At 39.5% G+C, this 19668-nt stretch overlaps 1 protein-coding gene across 10 annotated transcripts in view; it reads right to left on the minus strand.

The window, feature by feature from the left end:
* TRPS1 (transcriptional repressor GATA binding 1) overlaps positions 1 to 19668 on the minus strand; it is a 218447-nt gene that overhangs the window by 145050 nt on the left and 53729 nt on the right. For 9 of the 10 annotated variants that reach the window (XM_064507822.1, XM_064507820.1, XM_064507814.1 and 6 more), the window contains 2 exons: positions 15991 to 17120; positions 7700 to 8303 (listed from right to left, as the gene is read on the minus strand). In XM_064507822.1, coding sequence (XP_064363892.1) covers positions 7700 to 8303; positions 15991 to 17120 — 1734 coding nt within the window. The remainder of the gene's footprint in view (positions 1 to 7699; positions 8304 to 15990; positions 17121 to 19668) is intronic. The other variant, XM_064507823.1, reaches the window with a different exon arrangement.

The raw sequence follows: 19668 nt of genomic DNA on the forward strand, positions 1-19668 counted from the left end.
AAGTATCCTTACATAGCATAATTGTAATTCACCAACTCTAGTAGAGCAAACACACATCAGAGTAGCAACTCTCAAGTACTAGGTCAGCAATCCAAACTTAAACTTCTTTCCTCTTCATTGAAACAGTACACTAGCGTACAGTTGTAAATGCTGTCCAGTATGGCTCTCTAACTTGAGCAAAATGGGGCCTTCATTAATATGCTATATTATTGCATATATAAGAATATATATAATGGTATAAGAATAATATTTGCAAATATCAGGCAGCATAGGAATACACAAACTCAGCAAAGCTTTCAAGTTTTCATTTTAATTTCAAGATTAGCAAGCTCTCTTGCTTTCTGCAAAGGGCCATATAGCCCAAGCTGCCACGAAGTCGTTTCCTTCAGAAACCTCCTACTGTACCCAGAGCAAAAAGTGAAATCGTCCTTATTCCTTCTCCTCTGTCTTTGCACAAATGAGGCTCACTCTGAACCTGTGGTTTTAACTGAACTTTAAATAAACAATGTAACATGTAGTGTGGAATATATATATTTACGCATGTATATTTCACATATTATTATATCTCTTAAAGTATTATTATATCTCTTAAAGCAACACATATTATAAGAGTCGCTAAAAAATGTGTAATTCCACTAGAAAAATGCTTAGAAAAACATCAACAGAATCATTCAACCATTATAAAGCTTCATTTTAAAAACAGAACTTGGTACAAGAACTAAATGAATTACATCAGGCAGGAAATTGTTCACTAAATCAATTGTACTACACTAGAGATCTTAAAATTAAGACCACTTCCAAGGTAGCTACATGCATATCTTGAGGAGTGCCAAGGTAGCAAAAAAAGGTTCATTAAACCATTTGCATATTTCATGTATATATTTCTGTTTCAGCACACATCTGTACATATAATAGAATATAGTTGTACATATTCCAATTTCCATAGTTGTCATTTTTAACTGGGTGCATTAACCCCTAGATACATCTATGGAAAAATCACAGAACATGTGTGTACGCTGTTTATTCACAAATCTGTTTTTAACTCTTTACCATTTTGAACTTGTTCAGATGTGGAGAGCATCTGGATTCCTTCAAATCAATTATAATTACAATGATCCATTCTTAGTCCAATAAATTAAACATTTATTTGCTGTCCATCATAATATCCCTCCTCTAAAAGAGTGTATTTATTGTGCCTTTCATAACCAAAGTGCATGTACAGGGCTGTCTGAAATTCAACCCAGCAAGCAACTCTGCACTTCCAGATGTTAGAGGTATCTCCACACAGCTTCTCACTGCTCAACACCAGGCTATTTCAGGCAAAAACAGAATTATGCACAATCCTTGCCTGCATTCATCTATGAAATTTAATTTTCCATCGAAAATCTACAAGTTAGCAGCAAGTTCTGCCCTCGGACATGAATGCATGTTTCCTATCAGTTTGGCAGAATTTAACCTTAGTTTCTACAAACAATCGAAGCTTCCACCTCACTGCAAGTACACAGTCTAATGCGCAGCACTCATGGAAACAGAACTATGCAACTGCCGTATTTTTATGCAACTTCTCAAAACTTTGGAAAAGATCAGCTAATCTTTGAAACGAGCCTGCCTGCTGCAGGCGACGTTTGTCCCACAAGTTCAACCTGCCCACCGACAGCTGCCCGCGTTGTCCAGGCGGCGCCAATGCGTGCCCGCGCGAGCAGCACGTCCTCGGAGGCAGGGAAACCTTGCCGGAGAGGCAACAGGCCCGAAACTCGGCCGGCGGCACCTCCGCAGCGACGGCGCAGCAGCCTTCTGCTGCTCCTCAACAACCCCCTGGTGGAACACCACGTATTAGACCGGCGAGAGCAAAAGTGAAGGTCCCCCCTCCAAACCGATGCGGGTAACATAAAACAGGGTTAATCACATCTGACAGTGCCCGTCGCCACATTTCGGCCCTCCGCCGAAACGCGGAGAACGGCCCCTTTTCTTCTCCACTTCATTATCGTCTCCACAACCCAAGTGAAGGGGCTTGTTTTAAATCAGGAATTATCCTGGCTCCCTCCGCGTGGATCACTGCACCATGGATCACAGCGGCTCGGACAAACACTGCCGCTCACAAGGGGCCCGGCGGCCGCGGCAGCCTCCCAGCCCCCTGCGCCTCACACTGACCCACCCCCTCAGCAAGCGCCTCCACGCAGCAGCCACCCTTTCGCCCTACTGCCGGGCCACACCCAAATAATGATTTTATCTCTTAATTCGCTTAATTTGCTTCAAAACCACACCGTCTAACAGAAGAAATCAATAAAAACCACGCGTCGCCGGGCGGGCGATACATCCCAGGTGGGGCTGTCTTTCCGCGCCACAGACCGCCCCAAAAAACCCAAAACACCTCCTTACTTGGGCAGGTTAACGCTTTTCTAAGCGTTACTTGCTAGGCCTATCTGATCGCTCTGCCATGATGAGTAATGCAAAACATTCAATTTCTTGTGGGTTTGGTTCCAGTAGTTACTAAAAGGAGCCAAGTACATGTTTGTTTCTAAACTACTTCAAACCTTCACAAAGTTATTTTAGCTCCTCTTGCACTCCCTCCACCAGCACAGGGATTTTACCCGGCTTGGTTTTGCGCAGGAAACACACGGCTGCAAAACCGTTTCTAATCAAATCCTGTCTTTATTTTGCCACCTTCCTTGCTGGGCGATTATTTCAGTTTTCCAGGATGTAGTCATATTTAAAAAGCGTCCCCCCAACAACGCCTTGTGGAAACAGGTGCTTCTAAAAAAACCGAAAGCCTCTGGCAGCTCTTTGACCTGACATAGCAATGTGCATTAGTAAGACACAGTGCCTGCTGAGTTCCCCTGAGTTAATTAGAGGACCCGTATGGCAATGAATGGCCTTGACTATAAATACTTCCTGAAAGATCTCTAACAGAGTCAGAGGAAATGGGAAAAAAATGAGATGCAGCTAGAGAGAAACTACTTCAGATGTTTGTTCTCTAAAGAGCTGCTCCCCCCCCAAAGTGGCATGCAGTATCCAAGATCTTCACCAATTTAAATATAAGATGCATGATACGATTATATGCCTTAAATTTAGTTCTGTAGATCACCATTAAGCTGCTGCTATCAAAAGGAGGTGGGGGCAGGACGCAGTGGCAAAGCACACAAAAAGCTTCAATCCATTACACTGCGGTGACCACTGACAAATTACGTGTAAGCCAAGATTCATGCCGCTGCCACTGCTAAGAAAATATTTTGTGTACTTGAACCTGCTGGTGTTGCTTCTTGTGCTACTATTAAAGGCAGTGGCAATACTTCTATCAACATCAGAGAGAGGCAGGTTTTACCTCAAAGGTATGTTATCCTTCTGGCCAAGAATTTAGTGTTTATAAACACAGGAGAAATATTTTGGAAATCACAAAGGCTAGTTCAGCATTTCCACTGCATTGCAGGAGTCTGGCATCTAACCTTTCAGATAACAGGAGCCAATATTTTACCCTTGAAAATCGTGATTCACTACTAGAGAGTACAGCTGATATTTACTGCACTGATACTAAACAAATCAATTATACCTAATTTTACTGATACATACTTATATATCTATTGCCTATTTTAAAATAAATGCCATCAACCAGCCATATAGGAGAATGCAAAATAGGCAAGAGAGAAGACCTTTTTCTGATTTTCTCTCTCTCTCTCAAATTCCAAGACATATAATCAGCTCTAGACAGAACACTATATGAAGTGTCAGAAGTGTAAATATCATAGATGAAGCCTAACTATTATTAAAGTACACAGAAATTTTCTTGAGAAACCCTGATTTGCTGTAGTGTGTAAACAGTCCAGTCACGCATGTTGCAAAATATTCACAGTATAAACGCAGAGTTGATTTCATCCTTCACCCCTCATATAAAATGCTTGTGGCACATGTTAACATAACTTCAGTTAGACACTTAATATTAGTCTGAAATCTCCCTTTGATAAAAATCACCAATATCTTTGCAATTGTCAAAGCTCTCTCTCTCTCCCTCTGGCAGTACACAAATCGCCCTGTTTTACATGAATTATGATTAATTCACAGGCATCTTCATATTCCTTTCAGGCATATGTGATGCTGGAGGACACACTGATCAATGGTACTCCACATCTGCATTGGCCAAACTATGATGTGAAGGAACAGGGTTTGCCATAGCTTTAGGCTAACTAGGTCTGTATACAGATCTGTAGGCTCAGGCTGCAATTCCAAATTTTGTAGAAAACTTTGTACTGTGGTGTCCACACATAACAAAACCGGACACTTCATTTAAAATCAGTTTAGCAAAAAGTTCTTGCTGTCCAGGATCGGCATTGTCAAAGCATTAAACAATCTGCCTGGCTCAGAGTCTGCTGGCTGCCAATGTGCTACCCAAAAAAAAAGGAACATTTTTGCATCTCAATAGACTTTCCAGTATCAACAAATCTTCAAACTATAAAATCAGCTACTCTAAGGAAGAGCAGAAATAATGTCTACATTGTACCATGCTGAGGTACATTTTTTTTGTAATTCCCATTTGCAAAACATACAGATTCGCTGTAAGTACAGCTGCTGGAAACATTTTAATAAGAAAAATAAATGAAAGCTACTCACAGAAGTGTAACAAGCCCCTGAGAAAGATTCTGTTACAGGCACACAGCTTGCAACCTCTCGCTGTGGGAAAAAGGGGCGCCCACCGCCTATGCGTGAGCGCACACATGCACAGCTCAAACTACTGCCATCGCAGTATCTCGATAGACTGAAAGGTGTTTTAGCCACGCAAAAGCAATAAAAATCCTACCCTAATCATAGCCATGAATAACCAATTGTTGCACAGAGACACGGGAAGGAACATGTCCATCAGGCATTGAAGGAAAACAAGAAAGCAGCACAAGTGTTCTTCAGCTTACAGAACATACAAAGCTGAAAAACACTTGAAATAATTTCCCAAAGTTTACAATTCTCCTGTATTCATTAGGGAATTACGTGAGCAGCTCATCCCTCCCCCAGTTGATCTGTATGGTCTTTGATATTTTATTAAAATGCTAATAACTGCTGTGATAAACTCAGGTTCTAGAAAACTCACTTGCAATATTAACCTTCTATATGAAAAAAGAGTAAAAAACAGTCTCCTCCTCTCCCTTCCCCCAGTCATCATAATGAGAAACCTAAAAAATGAAAAGTACATGCTATTACTGCTACTGTTTAAATCATCACAAAGCATTCTTAATAAAGAGAATCATTTTATAAATACTGAATACACAGTATCATTAAAGGGATGTGTTAGATTTTTTCAGTCCATTTCTCACACTGTTTATTCACTGAGTAATCCCACATTTTTTGCTTCATCTGTGTCGATTTTGAAAAACACAAAATGAAGGTGTCTACAGCAATTTTATTATAGGTTTTGTTTCCTAGTCACCAGTCGTCCTGGCATACAGTATTTTGCATAAGAATTCATTATATGACTCCAGAAGTATGTATTAATTTTATGCTTTGTTTTTAGAAAAGCCCAGCTTTTAGCATAACATTAGCTATTTCTACTAGTTTTTTCACACTAGAAAGATACATTCCCCCCAGAACTGAATAATCTTGTAAGATTTACTTAATAATAAGTAAGGACTCTTTCTTTTTTATTTCAGAGGATTACAAAAATTAACTTTTTCCAGAATGAAAGATTTTTCCTGAATAATTGCAAATTCTGCCTGGGCCAAGCGAGATGCCAGGCATACATAGTATCAGACACAAAGCTCCCCATCACCTTGTCCTCGTACTTAGTGGCTCAAGTATTTCATCCCATTACTCTGTCACAGAAAACTAGATCAAGAATAAAATAAAGGAGTTAGGTTTCTATGATCCTTTTCACTGATTCATGGGAATATCCATCTTATTTGAAGATAAGAATTAATGCCAAGGTACTTCATATATCTGAAAACCGCCTAAATGATCAAATACTGACTTGAAAACAAACACATTAGCATTTTTATATAGAGACATTAAAAAAGTATCCAAACTTATTTTAAAGAAGGGCATAAAAAGCAGCCACCTTCACTCTTGCCTTTTTCACTCACCAATGGCTAAAAAAGATAAGTAGTAAAATGAAACTATTATATTATTAAAGTTTTAGGCTCCAGGCAATGAAGCAAATTTAGATCTTTATAGAGCTGTTTCTTCATACTATCCAGTCCCTTTGCAGATTTTTGTTTACTTGTTTTTATTTTTTGTTTCTGTAATAGAAAAATTTCAAAAAATAAATTAAATTTACTTCTATTCTCATATCCCAAAATATAAGTGGCTCCTTTGGCCAATATGTCTATGAACTGCTGAGACACACTACAGGAACTGAGTGAGATGCAACCGGTGCTCTATGTACAGCATGAATTCCACTGCTAGTCAGATGCATGTATATATATATTTGTATATTTTTTTAATGGAGGAGAAAAATATAAAACTATTATGCACAATGAGCACACACACAGATTTGCAGTAGGGAACTTGTCACTCCATGACCATTTTTCATACAGTTAAAAGCTGACATCGGTAACTCTTCATGGTCTGTAAGGCACAAAGGCCTGTGGTCCCCTTAAACTGCATGTAGACTTCAAGGAGCAGAGACATTTTTTTTACTTGGAATAATTGTAATACTTTTAACACTGCTGACTTTATTCAAAAAGAGTTTGTGAGATTTATATATGTATTCAGAGAGAGATGTACGTATGCGTAATTTTAGTAGACCATGGAATAAAACATTTATCTTGACTTTTGTATTTTTCTGACACATTCACTCTTAACAGTAATGGATGTTGTGGTTTTAAATGCTCTTACAAAAGATGATACAGAAAATAGCTGATCATCACTTCCAATCTAGTGAAGTTTGTCTGCAGACTGACCACTACAGTAACAACTTCCTAACAGTTCAGATGGGGAGCAGCCCCTTGAAAAATACACTGATGACTCAAGGAGAAAAACACTTATTTTTCTCCCTGTTCAGCTCCTCAGAATTTGAGAGTTCTCCTAACCTCAGATTTCCCCACAGTGGAAAAAACGCACCTTAAGCGAAGTGGAAGATCTTTATATATAGCTTTTTTTAAACCAAAAAAAAAAAAGAATAGGAATTATTTGGTACAATGAATAGTCTCTCTTTCTTATAACCCAATTTCCTTCCTTTTCTCTTTTTTTTGTGCTTCCAAGGCAACCAGACAAGTGTCAAAATGTATATGTAATTATGGTGCTTTGCAAAAAAGAGGTTACTTTTTATTAATATTTGACTCAGGTTTCATATTCTTAGATATTTAATAATGCGAAATCTTGCTTAAGTGTGAACTGTCACACCACCTCAGAATTTAAGAGGTGATTAGTTGTTTTAATATAGCAGATGTGCAGCCTTCTGGGGTTCTAAACCTTCTTTCTTCAAATGCATCATCAACCTGCACAATTAGCAGGAATGATTAAACAAAATTCAATCAGAGCTAAATAGCAAAAGCAAAAGCACTTGCTTACTAATACTGCATCAATATATACAAAGTTTTATGCAAACACTTTGGAACATTTACTGCCAATTTAGGCAGATTTGAATCTTTTGAGTTTTTCCTCAATTTTTTTTGCCCTCCCCCCCAAGCATGGAAGAAACCATCACGCTGGAACCAAAGAAATCACTTGCATGCTTAATTAAACACAACATTGGAAAAAGTAGAAAACGAGAGCTTCCTACCCGTAATAAGGACTGGGATTCATCCTTCGACTTGCTGTCGCCGGATCCCGGGTACTGCTGCGCGAGCTGCCCGGCCTTCTCCGCTGCTCCGGCTGCCACTCCCGGCAGGAAGCCCTTGCTCTCCACAGCCAAGCCATACATGGGCCGCGCCAGATGGGCAGCTTCGACGTTCGGACTATCCCGTAACGGCTTTGGCTGCTCTTGCCCAACAGACACTGGGGTCAATAAGCCTAAACTCGTTTGCGTATATGACGGGCTCCCCCTCAACATGTCCGTTCCTCTCCAGGGCACGCTGCGAAGATCATCGCTGGGGCTGTCAGTCCAAACTTTGTCCTTCAGCACTTCCTTCTCTTCTATCTTCTCCCTCTTCACTACGCTGTCAGATAGGGGCTCCCCCAGTTTGGGGTCCGGGTTAATGAGACTGTAGACCTTGAGGTCGATTTTTGGCTCCTCCTTGATGGACGAAACGCCGTGGCTGTCCTCCCCATTGGCCGTACTGACGTCCATCTCCTGACAGTGCACAGTGTTGAAGTGCTCGAGTAGTGACTGAGTGTCAACAGCCGTGAAGCTGCACTGACGGCATTTGTAGCAGTTATGTACTCTCCTGCAAGAACATGAGAAGCGTATTAATGTTAAGAGTCTCCCATCACCCTTCCCTCTTTTCGTAATTTTACCTACCAAGATGTACAAGCAGAAGAAAATAAACTGGACTTACAGTATGAGTCACTCTGAATAAAGAATGCAGATTTACTTTGTTGTCTTATACAATACATACAGTAAAAATCCTGCTGCTAGTACCACTGTTGTTTTTTTTCCCCTCCGCGCTTTGCAAAAACCTCCTATTGTTCATTCCTACTCCATTTCTTTATTCAGAATTTCATATGATTTTCACCACGATTCTGTATTATTTTTCCTTTTCAGTTTTCAGCAACGCACTTTTCACTTTTCGTTGTGGTATAAGCACTGAAATAACTCATTTTTTCCAACAAAAATTAAATAGTTAGAAGAGGGTATATTTCTTTGTATAAAAACACTTTGTATAATTTAAATCTATGTTAGAAAGTTCAAATGCTTAAAAGATTGCTTTGCTTTCCACCAATTACAAATATATTTGGTTGACAAAGATAAATTTGCATGGAGCTCTGGTTAGCTTATAGGAAAGAACGCACCAGAGGAGAGAAGGTTTTATACAAAAACAATATGTGTTTGTTACCTGTGGACATTTTAGCACAACCTTAGAGGACGCTGCTCTGAAGGAAAAGCAAAATAGCTGGCTGCTGACATTACAAACTACATTTTCTTGTCAAATATAGAAGCATTTGGGTGAAGCACAACAGGCAAAGGAACAACCGAGCTGCGATACAGCCTGCTAAAACCTGTGGAAGAGTGTGGAATAACATGCCTTCCCGCGTGCTTTCTGAAAGCCTATGTAAACTACTGCCTTACTGAATTATGCAAAGCATATGTTGCTACATTAGAGCAGCATGTTACCCATTCGCTCTACCTATCATAGGAACAGCTCACTTTTTATGAGCTATACAGCGTTATTATGAATATTTGTTTACAGAACAGAAGTGGTCCGAGGCCGCGATCAGGATGCAGGCACCGCCGCGCTGGGCACAGCACCGCCGCAGAGGGAAACCTGGTCCCCGCCCTTCCCCAAAACGAGCGGAAAGCTGGGAGAGCTCCTGTCTGCAGCTACGCCTATACCCGCGCCCCAGCCCTCAGAGCCGCAGCGGCATCCGCGGCCAAGCTAGAAAACGAGCCGTTGACTGTCCGAGCAGGACAAAACTCGTAGGAGAAATCGGTTACTGCCCTGACAACTCCGACTGCTAGGATTAATTCTCGGGAGGCCAAATCCGAGTATCAGCGAAGTCAATGGCAAAACTCCTGCTGAATTCAGTAAGAGCAGGATTTGGCTCTCGGTGCATCTTTGTAACTGGAATGATATACAAAATGTCCCTTTTTAACTGTGAGAGTTTAGCAGGGACAACTTGCCAAACTTAGCAGAAAAGCCTTCCCTTCCTTCTTTCCTTTTGTTGAAAAAACAAACCATATGTTATTTACATTGTCTGATTTCTTTGCAGTTGTGTCAGCATGCAGACATGAGCGCACATTCAAACTCAAGCCTCCTAGCCCTTGTGTAATATCAGTTTTCTTCTTGTCATTTTCAGTATTTCTGTTCATTTTAAGGGACTGGATGGGCTCGTTCAGTTACGCAAAAAATATAGTCAGCTATTCTCCGTGTAGCCTTATGGCAACAAAACCTACTTGCGGGAGAGAAAGCTGTGGGTTAAAATCCGGTTCTGGCTGTGCTCCTTTTTCTCATTCTACAATTGCTTTTTATTAAAATCAGCTTGTCTCTCAATGCGACACTAATATATTCTCTCTTGCAACTTAATTCCTTTCCTAAACCCAGCTTAATTCTCCTCTGAACCAAAAAAAGAGAGAGTGCTATCTGATCAAAACCATTTTGCAAATACGAAAAGCCAAGTTATAAAGAGGGTCAGCCATATAAAGGTGGGATATCATCAGGGAAGTCCAAGTTAGACAGGGGCTAGTTATCTTAAAAGCCAAGTTAAACAAGACACCATTTGGGGCTAATGGTTCAGCCCCATACACTCCCTATGTGAAAGTTTATCAATCCTTTGGGAGGCTACTTAGCCCTAAGTGTCTCTTGTTTAGCTTGGCTATTTGAACGGCTAACCCCCTTCTCTAACTTGGCTCACATCAACAGATATCACACCTTCAAACAGCTGATCTTTTTCTGCCTAACTTGACTCTTTTTCTTCTTCTTCTTTTTTTTTTTTTTTAATGCTGGCTAAATGTTTTTGATCAGGAGTTGCACGTACCACACTTCTTAGGCCACAGTCAAAGGTGGAGTATTAGATATAGTCTTAACTCCAGCACAAAATAGCTTTATTACTTTAAATGTTTATTATTTTAAACTATTCATAATTTATTGTTCAGCATTTCTTAGTTTGTCTATGGAATTGTGACAGGAATTCCCATCATGTGGAAAAGACTAGGCCTGATTTAGATAGGTAGTAACCACACAGGCTTTTTGTTTAGGTCAAGTACTTTTCTAGCATGCAATAAAATTAATCCTCGATGTTAATGTTATAGATTTTCATACTTCACACAGGTTTGTCCTGTATCCTGGTTCTACCCAAAAGCTCAAAGAGCAAACTAAGGTTTGGGACTGTCCAATGTAAGTCATATTCTCCAATCTGAAAATGTAGCTCGTTTCAGAAAATAATAACAATAACCACCAATTAACGAACTTTAAAAAAACTGGAAACTATTATTTTTTCCCAGAATAAGATATAAAAATAAACATGTTTTCACCTCTGATTTTTTCACCCCAACCTGACTGCAATCAAAGAATAAGTTCGCAATGTTTTATTTCTTTTCATACAAAATTTAAATCTGCCACCTGCTTCTAAAGGCCCAAATTCCACCCAGGTTGTGTACAAAACTCTCCAAAGCTAAACAACAGAATTTTACACATCCCAGTTTGCATAACACACAATAAGCACTCCTGTGCTTCATTACTCTGAAGTTACAGTTTAGCTAGACCGTGGTTATAACTTCTGAAACTTTGAGCTCTTCAAGTATACTACACTACATTGGTATACAGCTGATCAATGTTCAAATGAGAGGGGTTGAGTAAAATCTAAGCGTGGAAGCACGTGATGTAAATGAAGAAGCAAGTAGCATTCTCCCTTTTATGACCTTGCTGATATATGATTCAAGCACGCTAAGAGCAAGTTCGAGCCATAAATTTGCACCATCTTTAATATCGCTTTAGGAGACAATGTCATACCATTCATTGATGTCATTTAGTATTACTATTATCGCTACAAAATAAATCAAAGACCTGATTATTTGTGGACATTAAAACATTTATGACCCAATCACAAGATTAAATGTCAAAGAATTCTGGCCAAACCTTTGCTGTTTTGTTACATCCTGACAACTTAATAATATCCTGTTGTTATTTATTTGTACTCAAATGTACTTGAGTTAGGTGCTGTAAGATATAAGGATTTTGCCTTGCAAAAGCTTGAAGTTGGAGAGATTAGATGTCTTTTATTGATGGATTTAATTTTCTTTACTTGAGATTTCCAATAGGCTGCAATACTTTTGACACTAGCCAGTTGTTAATTAAGTCTTGTTGACATACTTCTAAGTAGTCTGAAGAATTACAACACCTCATCATCTACAAAACAAGTTATTAAAAAAAAAATTACCTGAAGATATTCCTATGCTTTAGGGCACAGAAAATATTCTGGCTAAAGGTACGGCTGTCATATTGCTCTTTTTTTTTTCCCCTGTATGTGCGTAATTTCATTATGAATATAATAGTTACTAGTATTTCCAATGAAAACACATGCTTGCAAGACAGCTTGCTTTTGGGATGGGTGCTACATTTGGGCTTGTGGGGAAAGGAAAAAAATTTTAGGTGAAAAGAGAGAGCGTGAAGCAAGCAAGGTGTCAGGAAGATGGAAAAGGTCCTTGCGGCAGCAAGGGACCTTCATCACAGGCTGCGGATTTACAAATCTATCTCACTGACCCAACTGTGGTGCACTTAGCGCGTTTTGACTCCCCGACTGGAAGTTAAGCCCTTTTTCTAGGTAAAGAATTTTGTTTAATTCTTCTGAAAGAAAACCACATGCAACTGTTGTTATCTACATTTTCAAAATAATTTCTGTTTCTTACAGAAAGTCTGCTGCAACTGCCAAAGGCTGTGCTGCATTTGTGAGTCTTTCTATTTTTCCTTTTACGTTTTGCAATTGTTTGATGAATAACACAGAGTCATTACCCCACCTCTTTCTGGAACATTGTTTGCAGCATTTTTCCATATATCATTTTTAATTTCTACTAGCACTGACCAAATGTTTTCTGTCAAGGTATTTTCCGACAAATGAGGATTTTCAGTAAACATTCTAATTTTTCCAAATATGAAAAAATGTATTATTTTCCCACATCTTAGCAAAACTCTGAAATAAAAACATTCTTCTGCAAAAAGACCCTTTCAGTTATAATTAAAAACATGAAATTTTAAAAATTTATAATCTCTAGAGTGAGTGATATGAAGTGCAAAATTTCCCCAATTAGTCAGTATGATTTTTCTTTAAGTTACAAGTGTTGGCACTTTTCAGTTCATCAGAATAACAGATAGTTTTGAAGAAAAACTAAACTTCACCATGAATATGAAGAATACCTGACTCCTCAGAGGTATAACAGCAAATGAGCAGTAGCAGAATTAGTAGAAAATGTAGGCCAACAAACCTTCTGGGGATTTATTTGAGTAAGCACATTTTAGTCTGGTTTAAATACAAGAAAACTCAAGTCCAATGTCATGCATTAACTTCAAATTTAAGTGAATAGTTCTCAAATAATCATGTCAGGGAAACTCTGAATGAGCATTAAAGCTAAGTATACATTTCTGTAGGCAGAAAACTTGAAAAGAATCACTTCTGCAAATTCAAATACTGTACCAAATACAGGCAAAGTATTTCCATATAATACCGAATACAGGTACAGAAAGAAAATAAATTAAGCATGCTGCTTATGTGTATGACTCAAAAAAAGAAAATAATCAAAAATGCAGAAAAAATACATGGGCTCAAATCTGTAAGTAGCATCTAAAGCAAGCTCTGATACTGGCAGATTATCAAGGGTAAATTTAAATATGTGAATGGCAGAACACTTCCTGCCACTACATTAATGCTTAATGTCATGTTTCCATTCAGATGTGTTCAGCTCCTCAGTAAATCAATTGGCAGCACCCACTTTGGGAACCCTCTTCCCCCACAAGAGTAGAATGGAGAATAAAGCTATCATATATCTATGCTTGCAGTTTGATAGGCTGTATGTTTTTATAAGTACACACATATATATCATTTAAAACACATCAGAAATACATAGCAGTGTGGCACAGCAGCTTTACTGGGATAAACTCTGCTTGACAAAGCCACGGAGAAGGCCAGGTAGGATGTGGGCTGACCAGCTGTGCTCCACATCAGTATGTTTCTATGTCCTATGCCTCCCAAACACTACTACTTTACAGAAGTTCTGCTTTTTAAAATCTGAACTACTCTGTATACGTATTTCACAGTATACAGAAAGGGAAAGGAAACGCATAACTGACAAAGGCATAACTTCTGTAAAAAAAAGACCAGTTAATAATAAAAATAGAAGCTCTAATGCCAGAAAAGTGTCTCTTTCCCACTGCTTCGGTTTGACATAGTGAAAACTATGGAATATGTTAGGCATAGAAAAATTTCTAAGTGTTTGCTATGACAAAGCAAAAATTCAGTTAACTTCTGTGGTGTCAAAGAAGGTATACAATGGGGAAAAAAAGCACGAGTGCACACAGAAAAACAAAACTCAAATTAAAAGGCAAGCAGAAGCGCTCAGGTAGGATGGGGAAAGAAGGTGCCAGTTGTGGGGATTTTGTACTTTGCTTTAATTACGCAGCATCCTCAGAGTACTCAATGTGGTAGACTGAAAGCTTAAAAATATATTGTCCAGGTGTCTTAAACAGAATAGCCTAATTTTAGACAAACAAGTTTAGATTCAAATGTTTAAACACATCCCTTGCTTTTCAAAGTGCATACCACAGAGCAATTCCCTTTGACAACTGCGAGAGCTATTGGGTGCTAAACACTCTGAAAAAGAAGCTACTGCTATAAGGTGTCTAACTTTGGGTACTTAGCTTTGAATGCTGTGGCTTCAGCTTTTCTTGGGAAAAAGGATTTTAACTAGGTGTGCTTGTTAAAACTTAAATTACCAGCTGCAGCAAAATAAAAGTGTTTTTTAGTCAAGGAGCCATTTCAATCTCCCAGTTATTTAACCACTGAAAAGAGATCGTGCCATGCCCCAGCGGCGGACAAAGTGCTGTCTATGGAGCTCTACAGCCTGGCTCCAAGCTGCTGTAATAACGCTTGGAACTTAGATACCACTTTTCATCTTCAAAGCAGTTTACAAACATTAACTAATTAATCCGCACAACATCCATGAGGCCCACTTGGATCAAAAATGGGGCACTGCATGCCGTGACCTGAATCCTCCCTGGGCTTTAGCTCCAAATTAAAGATGAGCAATCTGCCTTTTTTTTTTTTCTTAAATAGACTCCTGATACATTGCCAATACAGCCCTCTGTTGGGCAACATTTGGATGCCCCCAGCTTTAATCTTTATTAAAGTATCACGCCCCAGTCTGCCTTTGTTAATTTTGGATGTCTTGGAATCTATTAAATGTGGCACAGTTTCTTGTGCTTTTAACAAAGCTTTAGCTTTGAAAAGGCATCTTCTTTTGTCTTCATGCTAGCTGGCTTCCACGCAAAGACCTTTCATATGAGATAGATACCAAGTTTTCCGTTGTTGTTGACGCATTAGTCTTAACTATTAACATATTCAGCACGATTTTCTAATATTTAACACCGCTTTTGCGGCAGTACGTAACTGTTGCTCTTCACGAAGTCCAAGAGCCAGGTCCTCCTCTGATGTAAACTGGACTGCCAGTTTACAACAGCAAAGGAACTGACCCAAAAAGCTTAACAGGGAATTGGCTGCCATCATGACATTGTGTCAGACTGAGTCAGGAGACTGGCTTAGTCCACCTCCAAATAGGAACATTAGCATTTAAAATAAATAGAATGACACTGTGAACTAGCAACACAAAAATAATCATCTGCAAAAGGATCTCGGGGGATGACATCAACAGACAAAAGAGTGTCTGCTCCCAGTGTGAAACCAACACCAAAACAGCAGTGGAATGCTCTTAAACTAATTATTGCATTGCTGGACTTGGGCATGGAAAATACTACAAAAAGGTAGTACATTGAAGCGCTGTTACAGAGCATGAAAGGATTCATAGTCTATCTTGGAAAGTGAGCCCATTTGTGTTCCCCCTCATGAATGAAGATGCCAGCTTTCTGGTAAAAAAAGCCTACATTAAAATAGTACCTAAAAGATTCTGGTTGGAAAATAGTTGACCAAACCTCAAATATGCTAGAAACGCAACATCTACACACATATCCAAATTTCCCTCTTCATTGCATAGGTTTCAGTGTATAATTAAACCCACTGATTTAGCTGGTGTTTTTCCAACACAAAGTGGATGTTGGATTGGACCCTAGCTATAAAGATTTATATCTGTATGTATTCCTGTTTTGACTTCCAGATTCTTCAATGTTTGGGGAACAGCGACATTAAGTAAGGAATGAAGGGAGGGCTGTTTGTTTGGGTTTCTGCTATTAATCATTTTAAACCGCACTGTACCTGTAGTGTCGGGAAATCTCTTCTTCCACCTGAGTGGTAAAGTCACATTTGGTACATGAGTGTTCTTTGTTCTCTTTGAGAGTCAGCGGCCCCTCGGTCCCCTGCAGGGTATTTGTTTCTTGTTTCACATCAGATGCCTGGGCTTCGTGGGCATTCTCATAATGCAGCAGGAGAACGTCAACATCGGGAGTGGAGAATGAGCACTGATGGCACTGGTGTTTGACTCTAGAGCTTCCTGTCACCCCTGGAGACAGGTGCAAAAGCAAGAGAGCACAGTGGGAACAATTACTTTTTCGGCAAGCAAATGGGTAAGTAATTTCTCCAAGGTGCTTTTCTGGGCTGCAGAGGCCGCGGGGACAGAACTGACAGTGCTTAATGGTACATTTATGAATGTTGTGGAGCTGCTGATAGTGACGGAGAAGTGGGCCCACCACTATTACGTCTGGGCCATGGCTCTTTGAGTACCTAAAGTCACAGAACTGACAGTTGTAGCTTGTCACCATGCTGTCCTCTGCTCCTTTGCTAGTCAAGTCTTTCTTTTTTGCCACACTTGCACCCTTTTCTGTCTTTGTCACTAACTCCCCATCTGCATTTTTGGCTAGGTCATTCTGGTTAATGACAGATCCCCTAGAAAGCTTATCATTCAGATCTGGGTGCAGGCTTCCTGACTGGTTTCCCCCATGCTGTTTGCTGTAATGTTCTAAGAGTTTCAATGAGCTGGACGATTCGCAGCTGAAACTGCAAAACTTACACCAGTAGTAACTGGTTGTATCGGTACCATTTTGTCTAGAGGAATCTATTGGCTTGATGGGCACCGAATATCCAACTGGTGTATCATCTCCTGCTTTTACAGTGATTCTGTCTTGCCACTTCCCCAAGTCTCCAGAATCACATGGTCGAAGAGTAGGACTGGATTTATTGGAGTTTTTCTCTGAAGTTTTACCAGAATCAGAGGAGGGAAGGGCTGCTTTCATTTTGTTTGGGTGAGTCTGTAAGAAGTGTTGCTCTAGTTCAGTGGACGAGTTGCCCATGTAGGTGAAATTGCAGAATTTGCAGCGGAAGTACTTGGTGTTGCCTTGGCAATCTGGAGTTTTCCGCCCAATGCCAATAAAGGTTCCACCTAAAGTAACCTGCGAATAAAGAATAAGGTCCTTTTAGCTCCACTTCAGATTTATTCAAATAGCAAGGAAGAAAAAATGGAAGAGAAATAAAGAGCAGTTAATTCGTAAGCCTCTTGCACTAACCACCACCACCAGCATTTCCATTTGTATATCTGTACTAATGCAGTAAGACGTCACACCTATACCCTCACTCATTTAGCACTTGTTGCTGAAGACTTTGAAATGTTTCACAAAGCTGAATACATATTCCATACAAATATTAAATATTTCTATTTGGGGAAACTGAGGTACACATTGGCAGCATGACCCAAACTCAAAATTCTCTAATAGGACTATTCCTTCTTTCACCAAATCACTAAATTATGTTATTGGCGGAAGATCCAAAAATCATTTCCCAAAGCCTTGAACCCTTTGATGGGAGACTTTGCTGGGATATATATATCTATATATGGATATATAAAGATATAGATACATAGATATATCCCAGATATAGATAGATATATGTATGTACACACCAGGTGTGGAGTAAAAGAATGGGTTCTCTTTTGCTTTTTCTATCAATACACTTAGGTGTCAATTTGTCTTTTCCTATCAATATACTCATGTGCTTTAATGGTATTCATGCTTAGAGCCCAAGAGACTTGCTTTCTAAATATGAACAAAATAATACTGAATTTAAAAATGTGACTGTAGTTTGTCGACCGGGAGTACAACCACCTCCTACTAAGAACATTCTTCTAAGAGTACCCAACATCCACCAGGACTCCTTTTAAGAAAGCTGCAGCGGCCGATGTCTGAAAGGAAAGGCGGTTTTCTCACAGATTACTCAGTGCAAATGTTCTCCACAGAACTCTTCTCTCCCTCTCATATACTGAGCTCAACTTAGTAAAACGAGGATGGAAAAACTACAGTACAAAAATGGCATGTGGCAAAGCAGCCTACCACACCCAAGTCCCTGACATCAACTAATTTAAAAAAAAAAAAAAAAAGGTAGGTCTACTCTGCTGTTCTCATGACCTAGGAGCAAACTGCTGTGCAGGAAGGCAGAGTGGCTTCCAGGGCTGATGTTACTGGGACGGGTGTTCTCTGAGCAGGCGGCCGGCCGGCCCTTCCCAGGAGTGCACCACACCTGCCTGCTGACATCAGGGGGAGATTTGCTGCTCCTGTACAACTGGTTTGCAGGCCAAAAAAAGAATCTCTTGACAGAAACGTCACCACTGCTACCCTTCTAAAAATTAATAAAAACTATACAGCATCCAGAAAATAACTCCTCTTCCCATCCAAAATTCATGGCCACCTATGCCTTTGCCATCATCCACTCTACTCCACTGTATCAAAGACATGGGTGGAAGCTTCCTTATGCCACATTCTCAATTTTTATGTCCACGAGATGCCTTGTAGGGTATATAAAATTTCCACAAGGGGTTAGATTTTCATTCTCCCAATGAGTAAGTGTATTACTACATTTCTGCAGGATTCAGTTGTAATGCGTTAGGCAAGCAGTGTAATTATTTTTCTTCTCCTCCTCAACAGCTGTGCCACAAAGAAAGCATGTGATCACTACTCATTCAGTATCCCACCATACGGAAAGACTCAGACATACAGAGAGCACAAAATGTAAACATTTTTAAATGCATATAATACAAATGCCTTTTAGCCATTTAGTTCGGAGAATGAGATGCTAGACCATGTGTGCCATCAGAACCCAGCATGTATAGTGAGTCAATGCGCTGCTAAACCATGATATAATGAGCTGCTTTTGAGCCTCTGATTCTTTTTTTAAAAGAAAACATAGTTCCCACAAGCTGGTTGAAACTGTTTTTTTTTTCTCTAATAAACTGAAAATTGATTTCTATTTGTTTAGAAAACAAATTTCAACAGGCAATGGCAAGCCAGACAGCCAAATAACTAGGATTTAACTACAGTAACATTTACATTGAAACTGAAACTCCAAGTTCTAATATCAAGTTATGAATATCAAGTTTTGTTACATCAAACTGTATCAAGATTTGAAGAAGCTCTTTGGAAGAGGAATGTTTTAACAGACCTTCCGTACTGCAGAAGATGCTTTGTTTTATTCACTTTGTGGCTAGCAAGAACTGGAGACTAAAACCGTACTGAGGCTGATTCACTGACAATAGTGGGATTTGGGCTCGCTCCATAGTGTCTGGCACATGAGATCTCCATCCACTGCACTAATTCAATGTTCAAGGTCTCACTGGTGTCGAAAGGCAGCTTTAAAAGAGCACTGATGGAACTATGGCAAACAGAAAATAATAGCAGCTCACCGAGGGATTTCCTAAGTTGTGAGGGATCTGGTTTTGCTCATTTATTTAGTTACGTATGTTTGCTTTATAAACTGGCCAAAATGCTCTACCTCTAAGTCGTTCTAATGAGTATATGTCCATTATTCTTAGGTAACCATTCACAGAGCCTACAGATGATAAACCTGTTTTGCAGACACTCTGTAGGAACTTGTAAAAATTGTGAGTGACAATTTCAGCTGCTGTTCATTGCTGATTACTCTGAACTGGAATTTCTGAAAGAACTAACTTCT

The sequence above is a fragment of the Dromaius novaehollandiae genome, chromosome 2 (assembly GCF_036370855.1).
Source record: "Dromaius novaehollandiae isolate bDroNov1 chromosome 2, bDroNov1.hap1, whole genome shotgun sequence".
NCBI classification, from domain to species: domain Eukaryota; kingdom Metazoa; phylum Chordata; class Aves; order Casuariiformes; family Dromaiidae; genus Dromaius; species Dromaius novaehollandiae.